This window comes from Hyla sarda, chromosome 1 (genome assembly GCF_029499605.1).
Source record: "Hyla sarda isolate aHylSar1 chromosome 1, aHylSar1.hap1, whole genome shotgun sequence".
Lineage (NCBI taxonomy): Eukaryota > Metazoa > Chordata > Amphibia > Anura > Hylidae > Hyla > Hyla sarda.
This window is the reverse complement of record NC_079189.1, coordinates 198914955-198928067: the sequence shown is the minus strand read 5'-3', so window position 1 is coordinate 198928067 and position 13113 is coordinate 198914955. Positions and strand designations below refer to the sequence as shown.

The 13113-nt window shown below is 40.6% G+C and overlaps 1 protein-coding gene across 7 annotated transcripts in view; it reads right to left on the bottom strand.

Moving 5' to 3' along the window:
- STPG2 (sperm tail PG-rich repeat containing 2) overlaps positions 1-13113 on the bottom strand; it is a 677454-nt gene that overhangs the window by 454575 nt on the left and 209766 nt on the right. For all 7 annotated transcript variants that reach the window (XR_008891455.1, XM_056567193.1, XM_056567176.1 and 4 more), the window contains exon 11: positions 4704-4796. Coding sequence is in view for 6 of the 7 variants with exons in the window: in XM_056567193.1 (XP_056423168.1) it covers positions 4704-4796 (93 nt within the window). In the remaining variant the exon portion in view is untranslated. The remainder of the gene's footprint in view (positions 1-4703; positions 4797-13113) is intronic.

Sequence of the window (13113 nt, the reverse complement as noted above, 5' to 3'; positions counted from 1 at the left end):
GATTCAGGTCTGGGGAACGGGTGGGCCAGTCATAGCATTATTGCCTTCCTCTTGCAGGAACTGCTGACACACTCCAGCCACATGAGGTGTAGCATTGTCTTGCATTAGGAGGAACCCAGGGCTAACATATGGTCTCACAAGGGGTCTGAGGATCTCTTCTCGGTACCTAATGGCAGTCAGGCTACCTCTGGCAAGCACATGAAGGGCTGTGCAGCCCCCAAAGAAATGCCACCCCACATCATTACTGACCCACCGCCAAACTGGTCATGCTGGAGGATGTTGCAGGCAGCAGAACGTTCTCCATGGCATCTCCAGACTATGTCACATCTGCACATGTGCTCAGTGTGAACCTGCTTTCATCTGTGAAGAGCACAGGGCACCAATGGCAACTTTTGCCAATCTTGGTGTTCTCTGGCAAATGCCAAACGTCCTGTGGACACATGCATATTCTGTAAATTTATGCCCAACAAACGTTATCTTGTAAATCCCCAAGATGGACGAAAGTATGTTATAAGGGACTTCATTAATTGCCAAACAAGTGGTGTCATCTATATAGCACAGGGCATTTGTCCCGTAATATACGTAGGGAAGACTATCCAACAACTAAGGAGGAGGATGTTGCAGCATCTTAGTGTAATAAACACAAGAGGAGACACCCCTCTAGCAATACATATTGCCCTTAAACATGGACGTGATGCAACTGTTTTGCAATTTTGGGGTTTCTCAAAACCAAAATTTGGTCCCAGAGGGGGCAATTTGGACAAAAAATTGATGTGCGAGGAAGCAAAATGGATATATCGTTTGAAAAGTTGGAGTCCATTAGAACTTAATGAAGGAATTACATTTTCTCATTTTATTTAAGAATCCAAGGATCAGACAATCATACAAGGTAAAACTTAAAACAAGTCACCGAGCCGCATAAATGGGATAGTGGCCAAAAATAAAAATCAATCCTGACATCAGTAATATCAAAAATATGACCTAATTATAACAAAGCAAAATAAAAATTATTGAATCAATACCAACAAAGGAATTAATATAGAAACAACAATCAGAAAATGATAAAAGATATATATAAAAGAAGCAGTTAAAAATAGTGAGGAAGAACAAGAACAGAACTAGTAAAGTAGAGAAGTAAAAAAGAGCTGAACAGAAACCAACAGTCCACGCATGTAGTTGTGCGCAGCATGAGCGCTCGAGATTCTAAATTCCTGCGCATCTATAACTAGCGCATCACGTAACTTCCGGCCAGGGCGAATGTAGCGCATTGGAGATAAACAAAGACATCACGCAGGTCCCGATGCGCAGATGCGTTACCGAAAAGCAAGCCAATGGTAAGTACAGCTTTTTGGAGGCAAAGGATTGCTTGGAAAAGACGTGATCTGATTTGTGGAAGCCCTGATCAGTCAAAGGAATAGGGAATCCCATTGGAATACAGTGTAAGAAGGTCTTTGATAGGATAGTTTATGGGAAAAGGAAGTGCTGTGATATCACGGACAAAGGCCATTCCACCATATGTCCAGAATCTCTTGACAAAGCCAAGTCTAGTGGTGAAACATGTTGAGTAGGGCATGGTGTTAAGGTTTTAATGAGTGGTCTATCCCCCAATAAACAAAAGTAGTATGTGGACTGCAGCCACATTTTTCTACTTCAGCAAGGTGTAGCACAAATAGTGCACCTAAATGAGAATAAAGCTACCAGAAGGAGAACAAGACCACTAATTTCAAATCACAAATTTTGGGTGTTAAACAATGAAGATAAGTCGATTTCATGGTATATGGTAAATTTAGGGTATTATTGGATCACCTAGGTGATCTATAGGAAATTCAAAGGAATTTAACCCTCCGTATAATGGTCTCAAAAAAGGGCCCTTTAGTAGGTAGGAGACCAAAGGACTGAAATCCTGCAGTGCCCGCAAGGTCCCCCTGCTCAAGAAAGCATATGTAGAGGTCCATCTGAAAATTGCAAAGGAACCTCTGAATGATTCATGATTGATAGAGGATCTAAATACTTATTTTACTGAGTAAAATGCAAATCAATTCATAGCTTATTTGAAATGTGTTTTTCTGTTTGTGCTGTTATTCCGTTGCTTACTGTTTACAAACCCATCATTAAAATTATAGATTAATCATTTTTTGTCAGTGGATAAACATACAAAACTAGAGGGGATAACATTTTTTTTTCCCTTCACTGCATGCTTTTGTACTAGTAACAATGTGAAAACCTTGTAACACAAAATATCCTTTGTAAGATTAAAAAAAAAATACATAATGTATGGAGAGAATAGAGTTTCCTGTACAGAAAGACCCTTCACTATGTGTAATGTATAGTAGACTTAAAATACAGTCATGGCCGTAAATGTTGGCACCCCTGAAATTTTTCAAGAAAATGAAGTATTTCTCAGAGAAAAGGATTGCAGTTTTGTTTTGCTATACACATATTTATTCTCTTCTTGTGTATTGGAACTAAACCAAAAAAGGGAGGAAAAAAAGCAAATCGTACATAATGTCACAACAAACTCCAAAAAAGGTCTGGACAAAATTATTGGCACCCTTTAAAAATTGTGAAAAATAAGATTGTTTTAAGTATGTGATGCTCCATTAAACTCACCTGGGGAGAGTAACAAGTGTGGGCAATATAAAAATCACACCTGAAAGCAGATAAAAAGGAGAGAAGTTCACTTGGTCTTTGCATTGTAAGTCTGTGTTTGCCACACCAGACCTGAACCTGTCAACTGGACCTGAAGAAGAAGGTGTAAACTTTGAAACGCGTTGTCCTACTGTATTCTACCTTTCTTGACCAATAAAGACAGCATTTACTTTCAACCCTGAAGTCTCCGGGAGTGCGCTAATTAAGCCAATAGTCGGATTTTCCTCCCTGGTTCAGAGGTCAACCCTGCCAGGCTGCACTCCATCCAGCTGTTTTCTCTGTTTGCCACACTAAGCATGGACAACAGAAAGAGGAGAAGAGAACTGTCTAAGGACTTGAGAACCAAAATTGTGGAAAAATATCAACAATCTCAATGTTACTAGTCCATCTCCAGAGATCTAAATTTGCCTTTTTCCACAGTGCGCAACATTATCAAGAAGTTTGCAACCCATGGCACTGTAGCTAATCTCCCTGGGGGTGGATCGAAGAGAAAAATTGATGAAAGGTGTCAACGCAGGATAGTCCGGATGGTGCATAAGCAGCCCCAAACCAGTTTCAAAGATATTAAAGCTGTCCTGCAGGCTCAGGGAGCATCAGTGTCAGCGCGAACTATCCATCGACATTTAAATGAAATTAAACGCTTGAGACCCAGGAAGATCCCACTGCTTACACAGAGACATAAAAAAAGCAAGACTACATTTTGCCAAAATGAACTTGAGTAAGACAAAATACTTCTGGGAAAACGTCTTGGGGACAGATGAGACCAAGATAGAGCTTTTTGGTAAAGCACATAATTCTACTGTTTACCGAAAATGTAATGAGGCCTACAAAGAAAAGAACACAGTACCTACAGTGAAATATGGTGGAGGTCCAATGATGTTTTGGGGTTGTCTTGCCTCTGGCACTGGGTGCCTTGAATGTGTGCAAGGCATCATGAAATCTGAGGATTACCAACGTATTTTAGGTCGCACTGTACAGCCCAGTGTCAGAAAGCTGGGTTTGCGTCTGAGATCTTGGATCTTCCAGCAGGACAATAGGGGACATGTATCAAAGATTTTACCCCTGTTTTGTGTGTATTTTTTTGCGCAAAATTTTGCGCAAGCCCTTTTTTTGCGCACGTTTTGGTAGAGCATGTCCTCCAGATGTGGCTGAATCGGGGTACCTTGGAGTGACATCTATAGTACACATGGATTTATTAACTGCGTACTTTTTTTTTACACCAAAAATTTTGCCGCAAGAGCTGTTTTTTTTGCGCAAATATAAGCCATCTTGGACTTAACGTAGCAAGATGCTCTAAATCATTGATTCTATTTTCCAAAAAGTGGATTTAGGAGATTACTATATTTACCCGCAATTTATGAAGCTCATTGCACTTGATTGATAAATTTAGCGCTTCTGCACATAATTTAGAATTCGGGAAAAGGGGTAAAATGCTTCTACCATACCCAAATAATGATACATGTCCCCCAATGACCCCAAACATACGTCAAAAAACACCCAGAAATGAATGTCAAAAAAGCGTTGGAGAGTTCTGAAGTGGCAGCAATGAGTCCAGATCTAAATCCCATTGAACACCTGTGGAGAGATCTTAAAATTGCTGTTGGGAAAACGCGCCTTTCCAATAAGAGAGACCTGGAGCAGTTTGCAAAGGAAGAGTGGCCCAACATTCCGGCTGAGAGGTGTAAGAAGATTATTGATGGTTATAAGAAGCGACTGATTTCAGTTATTTTTTCCAAAGGGTGTACAACCATTTTTGGAGTTTGGTGTGATATTATGTCCAATTTGCTTTTTTCCTCCCTTTTTTTGGTTTAGTTCCAATACACACAAAGGGAATAAACATGTGTATAGCAAAACATGTGTTATCGCAATCCTTTTCTCTGAGAAATACATAATTTTCTTGAAAATTTTCAGGGGTGCTAACATTTATGGCCATGACTGTACATTATAGAAACTAAAAGACTAAAAAAAAAAAACTGAAAAAAATTAATAAATAATTATTCAGCTTAAATGTAAAGTAAATAATGTAAGTAAATGGCAGCACATAAATACTCTACCTTTGCAGTTATTTGGGTAGTCAGTCTTTCTGTTCCTGATGAAAATACAGATGATTTTTTATGTTTGTATGGTTCTTCAATCCTGTCCTTAACCTAAGAATTATACAGAAAAAAAATTATAAACAATTTGTTTAAAAAAGGGTACAAAAAAAAAAACAAAAAACCTGTTAAGGGTACATTCACACGTACAGGATCTGCTGCATATTTTCTGCAGCTGATTTTGCTATCCATTGAAATTAATGTGTAGTAAAATCAGCAGCACAAAATGTGCAGCAAAAATATACAGTAGACCCTGTACGTGTGGACGTACCCTTACAGTATCACTGAACAATACACATACAGGCTTCAGGTTACACTTCTGGGCGTGTCTTAAAACATTTCTACTAATTGCACTGTTTTAAATCAGTAGTATACTCATACCACCCTGTAGAAAGGAAAGGTAGACAATTTGATACAAAAGAAAAAAAATTGTAGTTGACAAAGCAACACAATATAATTTTGTTTAGCAAATTTTCATAATGATAGATGTGAACTGAAAACAAAAATAGAACAGGCTAGGACACCAGGAGCTCTATGCTTTGAAAACGATAGACACCTTGAGTGTAAAACCTGGGGAAATATTAGGTGGCTTCTCAGCCCAAGTAATGGCCGTCTTACGTAGCAAAAACTGAATGGATGCAAGGGAATGTTGCACCCCAAGAATCTAGGACCAGGGGCTGACTAACAGGTCGGGCATTCAGGCACTGCCTAAAGGTCCGGGCAAGAGTGTGCTTTATGTCCCTTACTTCCCATGAGCATGTCACATCGAGCAGCACATAATCCTGGCTTCTTCTTCATTCAAACAAGAGTGAAGTTGCCTCCTGTGTGGGGTAACCAATTTATTCTACCTTTGTCTTAAGGGGCTACAGTATAGGACATAGTTGTTATGTACTTTAACCCCTTAAGGACCCAGCCCATTTTAACCTAAAAGGGGTTATCCAGCATAAGATGATTTTAGTACGTACCTGGCAGACAGTAATGGACATGCTTAGGAAGGATCTGCGCTTGTCTTGGGGCTAAATGCCTATGTTGAGAGATTACCATAACACTGTGGCTAGCTGTGAACTAGTATTTCCTGTTTGACTTTTCTTTTTTTGACTACAAATCCCACAATTCCATCTTCCTCCCTCCCACACATCAGGCACCCCACCCATTGAAACATAAATGAGCTGCATCCATTCAAATCAGTGTGGTTTTCAATCAGGGTGCTTACAGCTGTTGCATTAGTTGCAGATTGATCCCTCCACCCATTGAAGCAGACAGGCTCCTTGTCATCAGCTGACTAGTTAGTCAGGTCTCGGCCGCATTGCAACTGGGAAAAATCTGAGACAACAGTCATTTTGTTTACTGGTAAAAATAAATATTGGAGTGAAAATTACAGAAGAATTGCGAGATAACCGTCACACACAAGTACAGACACTATATTATGAACTACACTAAATGTACAGCCCCTGTAGCATAGTCAACTAAAAATAAATTCCTGGAATACCCCTTTAAGGACCCAGGCATTTTTTGCACATTTGACCACTGCATTAAGCATTAATAACTCTGGGATGCTTCTACCTTTCATTCTGATTCTGAGAGTTTTTTTCGTGACATATTCTACTTTATGTTAGTGGTAAATTTCCATCAGTACTTGCATAATTTCTTGGTGAAAAATGGCAAAACATAAAAAAAAAATAGAAAATTTAGCATTTTTTTCACTTTGAACTTATAAGGAAAATGGATATTCCAAATAAATTATATATTGAGTCACATATACATTATGTCTACTTTATGTTTGCATCATAAAGTTGACATGTTTTTACTTTTGGAAGACATCAGAGGGCTTCAAAATTCAGGAGCAATTTTCCAATTTTTCACAAAATTTTCAAAATCTAAACTTTTCAGGGACCAGTTCAGATTTGAAATGGATTTGAAGGCCCTTCATATTAGAAATACCCCATAAATTACCCAATTTTAAAAACTGCACCCCTCAAAGTATTCAAAATGACATTCAAAAAGTTTGTTCACCCTTTAGGTGTTCCACAGGAAAGTAAAGGAGAAAATTCAAAATCTTCATTTTTTACACTGGCATGTTCTTGTAGACCCAGTTTTTGAATTTTTACAAGGGGTAAAAGGAGATAAATCTTCCTAAAATTTGTAACCCAATTTCTCTCAAGTAAGGAAATACCTCATATGTGTATGTCTCTGTGGGTGCACTACAAGGCTCAGAAGGGAAGGAGCGAGAAATGGATTTTGGAGATTGAGTTTTTCTGAAATGGTTTTTGGGGGGCATGTCACATTTAGGAAGCCCCTATGGTGCCAGAACAGCAGAAAAACCAAAAAACACATGGCATACTAATTTGGAAACTACACCCCTCAAGGAACGTAACAAGGGGTACAGTGAGCCCTAACACCCCACAGGTGTTTGACGACTTTTCTTTAAAATTGGATGTGTAAATTATTATTTCTTTCACTAAAATGCTGGTTTTCCCCCAAATTTTAAATTTTTGCAAGGGGTAATAGGAGAAAATGCCCCCCACAATTTGGAACCCCATCTCTTCAGTGTATGGAAATACCCCATGTGTGAACGTCAAGTGCACAGTGGGCACACTACAATGCTCAGAAGTCACATTTGGCTTTTGGAAAGCAAATTTTCCTGAAATGGTTTTTGGGGGGCATGTCACATTTAGGAAGCCCCTAGGGTGCCACAACAGCAAAAAAAAACACATGGCATAATATTTTGGAAACTGCACCCCTCAAGGAACGTAACAAGGGGTACAGTGAGCCTTAACACCCCACAGGTGTTTGACGACTTTGGATGTGTAAATGAATTTTTTTTTTTTTTTTTTTTTACTAAAATGCAGTTTTTTTCCCCAAATGTAACATTTTTACAAGGGGTAATAGGAGAAAATGCCCCCCAAAAATGTGTAACCCCATATCTTCTGAGTATGGCGCACTACAATGCTCAGAAGAGAAGGAGTCACATTTGCAAATTTTGCTGAAGGGGGGCATGTCGCATTTAGGAAGCCCCTAGGGTGTCAGAACAGCAAAAAAAAAAAACACATGGCATACTATTTTGGAAACTACACCCCTCAAGGCACGTAACAAGTGGTACATCCCACAGGTGTTTGATAAATGTTAATTAAAGTGGGATGTGAAAAGGAAAAATTTGATTTTTTTAAACTAAAATGCTGGGGTTAACCCAAATTTTTCATTTTCACAAGTGGTAACATTTTGCGCAATGCATTATATGGCTTGAGGATTTGATCAGAGAGATCAACTCCCCCCCATATACTGATTGTGGCCCAGAATACAATCAGGCTTGAGGACCGTTGTTGTGGTACCTCGCACAGGGACAGGTGAGCTGCTGTTACCATGACTTGTGGTCAGCATAAGGACATCCCTCTTATCCTTATACCTGACTGGGAACAGGTTTTCATGGGTAAGGGCAAGGGACTCACCCTTGGGCATAGGTGTCTTAACAAAATTTAGAGGGAGGCCTCTCTGGTTCTTCCGCATGGTCCCACAAGCGGACGTGGATCTGACGGCAAGGGATGTGAACAGAGGGATGCTGGTATAAAAGTTGTCCACGTAAAAGTGGTAACCCTTATCCAGCAATGGGTGCACAAGGTCTCAAACGATTTTCCAGCTAACACCCAGAGTGGGGGGACATTCTGGGGGTTCAATACGGGAATCTTGATGCTCATATACTCTAAACTTGTAAGTGTACCCGGAGGTACTCTCACAAAGTGTGTAGAGTTTCACGCCATACCGTGCCCGCTCGAGGGAATATACTGGTGGAAGATGAGTTTCCCCTTAAAACTGATAAGAGACTCATCTACCAAGAGCTACCTGAGCGATACGTAGGCCTTCAAAAATTTGGGGGGTTGGGAACATGCTGCATTATCAGTGTAATGGAGACATTTCCCAATGGCATCGAACCGCTTCCATGTCATGACCATACCGTAAAGCGGGGTCTGGTAGAGGACGTCCCAGCTCCAGTACTGCCTGACACTGTTTTTTTTGACCAGGCCCATATGCAGCACGAGGCCCCAAAATGTCCTCATTTTGGCTGCATCAATGGCGTACCATTCATTGGACCTAGACAAAAACGAATCAGGGTGGTGGGCAATGAACTGTTGGGCATACAAGTTCGTTTGATCCACCATATGATTGACAAAGTCGTCACTGTAAAAGTAACTAAAATAGTCTATTTCAGTGTATACGGCCGTTTCAATCCGGATTCCTGAGTTGCCAACAAACTCAGGAATCCATGGCTGACCAGAAGGGGGCTCGGGTAAAAGTGTGTATATGTGTGTATGCAGCACCCTGGACCCCTAATAGGACCCGGGTCGTGCTGAAAAGACTGCGGCAGACCCTTGAGGACCTATTAGGGGGTCAATAACATTTTTTTAACTTTTTTTTAATTTTTAACTCCTACCTGTCCCTGCAGACAAAATTCACCCTGCACTACAGACACTTTTTCAACCCTGAGGGGCACAGATCTTCACAGAGGAATGGTTCCTGGCTCCTTCTCACAGCTTGCCCACTGACTGAACTCGGTGGGCGAGCAGAGCTGAGAGAAGGGGACATTAACCCCTCCTCTGCCAGCTGCTATTGGTCGGACGACAAACAGCAGCTCTCCTGGGGGGTGATGGGATCGCCACCTTCCCCTAGCTACAGGAGGTGATTGGCAGTGTATATTACACCGCCGATTACCATCTAACTCTGGTTCATTGGGTCACACGTGACCCATATGACCGGAATCGCCACACACTGCCGGTGTGAATTCAGTCTCACGACCCCCCTGGGCATTGTCATGGGATGCCTGCTGAAAAATTTCAGCAGGCATCCCGGTCCGGTCCCCAACCGGCGCGCGGTGGGAACCGAAATTCCCACGGGCGTACAGGTACACCCTGGGTCCTTAAGTACCAGGAAGCAAAGGCGTACCTGTACGCCCTGGGTCCCTAAGTTGTTAATACTACTGTATAGACAAAGACAAGTTCTGCTACACCAGAAATATAGTTTAAATGTAATGCATATACTGTATATATATATTTTATGTATACTATATTTGTGTCCACATAGTCTATTGTAAATGCCGCCCATGCTCCGTGCACAGTCTAGTGTAAATACCACCCTGGTCTGTGCACAGTCTAGTGTAAATGCTGCTCCTGGTCCATGCACAGTCTAGTGTAAACCCCATCCCTGGTCTGTGAACAGTCTAGTGTAAACATCGCCTCTGATGCAAGCACAATGAAGTGTAAATGCCGCCCTTGTTCCATGCACAATCTACTGTAAATGCTGCCACTGTTCCATGCACAGTCTAGTGTAAACACTGTCCCTGACCCATGCAGGTCTATTGTAAACACCTCTGTGCAACATCTAGTGTAAACACCGCCTCTGGTCCACATGCAGTCAAACAGTAAACACTGCCCCTGGTCCACACACAGTCTAATGTAAACACCGCCCCTGGTCCACGCAAAGTCTAGTGTAAACACTGCTTCTGGTCCTCACACAGTCTATTGTAAACACTGTTCTTGGTTCATGCAAAGTTAGTGTAATCACAGACCCTGGTTTAAACACAGTCTAGTGTAAATGCTGCCCCTGGTCCATGCACAGTCTAGTAAACGCTGCCGTTGGGTGACAGTTTATAGTATAAATTCATATGTGGGGACAGTATATAGCATACATATATTTGGGGGTCAGTATATATAGTATATAGCATAAATTCATTGTATGTGGACACAGCATCAATATAGGTATGGCTTACACATGGGTGGGTACACAGGGCCCTCATGATCCTCTTTTGCCAGAGACCCCATGAGTTTTGAGTCCACCTCAGTCTAGGACCTAATTAGTATAATAGATAAGAATCAGGCCTTGGGCCACCAAGGTACTTGTAAATATTTTCTGCATCGTTTGGAAGTTGTTGGCAATGGAAAGCAAGTTTGTGTTACTGTCCTGTCACTTTTATAGCCAGTATCTTATCTCTCCTTGCCAGAGCTGCCTGAATAAATGGTTCTTCTTTTATTTAATCAATGCAAATAAACAGAGAAAGAAACTAGTCCATGGAATCATTTATACCCACATGTTTTATCCTCAGAAATAGAAAATAAAACTATGGGGACCGAAATTCCCACGGGCGTACAGGTACACCCCCTGGGTCCTTAAGTACCAGGGAGCAAAGGCGTACCTGTACGCCCTGGGTCCCTAAGTTGTTAATACTACTGTATAGACAAAGACAAGTTCTGCTAAACCAGAAATATAGTTTAAATGTAATGCATATACTGTATATATATATATTTTATGTATACTATATTTGTGTCCACATAGTCTATTGTAAATGCGGCCCATGGTCCGTGCACAGTCTAGTGTAAATACCACCCTGGTCTGTGCACAGTCTAGTGTAAATGCTGCTCCTGGTCCATGCACAGTCTAGTGTAAACCCCATCCCTGGTCTGTGAACAGTCTAGTGTAAACATTGCCTCTGATGCAAGCACAATGAAATGTAAATGCCGCCCTTGTTCCATGCACAATCTACTGTAAATGCTGCCACTGTTCCATGCACAGTCTAGTGTAAACACTGTCTCTGACCCATGCAGGTCTATTGTAAACACCTCTGTGCAACATCTAGTGTAAACACCGCCTCTGGTCCACATGCAGTCAAACAGTAAACACTGCCCCTGGTCCACACACAGTCTAATGTAAACACCGCCCCTGGTCCACACAAAGTCTAATGTAAACACTGGTCCACCGCCCCTGGTCCACGCAAAGTCTAGTGTAAACACTGCCCCTGGTCCACACGCAGTCTAATGTAAACACCGCCCCTGGTCCACACAAAGTGTAATGTAAACACTGGTCCACCGCCCCTGGTCCACGCAAAGTCTAGTGTAAACACTGCTTCTGGTCCTCACACAGTCTATTGTAAACACTGTTCTTGGTTCATGCAAAGTTAGTGTAATCACAGACCCTGGTTTAAACACAGTCTAGTGTAAATGCTGCCCCTGGTCCATGCACAGTCTAGTAAACGCTGCCGTTGGGTGACAGTTTATAGTATAAATTCATATGTGGGGACAGTATATTACATACATATATTTGGGGGTGAGTATATATAGTATATAGCATAAATTCATTGTATATGGACACAGCATCAATATAGGTATGGCTTACACATGGGTGGGTACACAGGGCCCTCATGATCCTCTTTTGCCAGAGACCCCATGAGTTTTGAGTCCACCTCAGTCTAGGACCTAATTAGTATAATAGATAAGAATCAGGCCTTGGGCCACCAAGGTACTTGTAAATATTTTCTGCATCGTTTGGAAGTTGCTGGCAATGGAAAGCAAGTTTGTGTTACTGTCCTGTCACTTTTATAGCCAGTATCTTATCTCTCCTTGCCAGAGCTGCCTGAATAAATGGTTCTTCTTTTATTTAATCAATGCAAATAAACAGAGAAAGAAACTAGTCCATGGAATCATTTATACCCACATGTTTTATCCTCAGAAATAGAAAATAAAACTATGCTCAACATTAATAATGAGTCCTGCTTGGCAAAGATGCTTTTCTTTATACCATCCAAGTATAAGGGCACTGTCATGGGCAGATCTTATTCTTTACAGACACTGTAATTTCCATTACTTACAAGGTCAAGAGGCCTAAGTGTACAATTGGGCTTAACAAGTAATAAGAAAAAATATTTTACTTATCTTTATTAATGAAGTCATAAAGCAAATTTTGTCCCAAAATAGAGAAAGTAAAATAGCTTCCCCATTGTCTGCGGTGTGTATAGAGCTAACTATGCTAATTCTTAATTAAATAACAAAACAGTATTTAATACAGTTCAATAAGCATGGGAAAATATTTAAAGCATTGAAGGGGCTTGAATTTACACAGATAGTAGTCAGGAGGAAAATAAATTTTGGAGAAAAGTTCCTACAGGCTGGAGGGAGGGGGAAGCAAATACAATGAAGTCTGCAGGGGAGAATCATATAGGCTATACAAGTATATAAAGAAAATAGAGCTCATATAGAAAGCTGCAGAGGCTGTAAAAGCAAAAAAAACTGCTATTTTTTATTAAGACCTATGGAGAAAATGTTTGCACAGTAAGGCTACATTTAAACAGTCTAAAAATGTCTGTAAAATACTAATAAACTACATCAGTATTTTTTAATCTAATAATGTGCATAATGAAAGCCTATGGAACTGTTTTTAAAAAATATGTCTGTCATTCTTTTTTAAATGTTTGTGTACTAACAGCCACCTTTCTATAGACTTTAATTGTACCCATTATTAGACAGATTTTATTCCTATTGTACACAGGATTTTGCTGTTTATTTAATACATAAATACTGTGTGAATATAGCCAAAAAGCAAGAATAGTAAA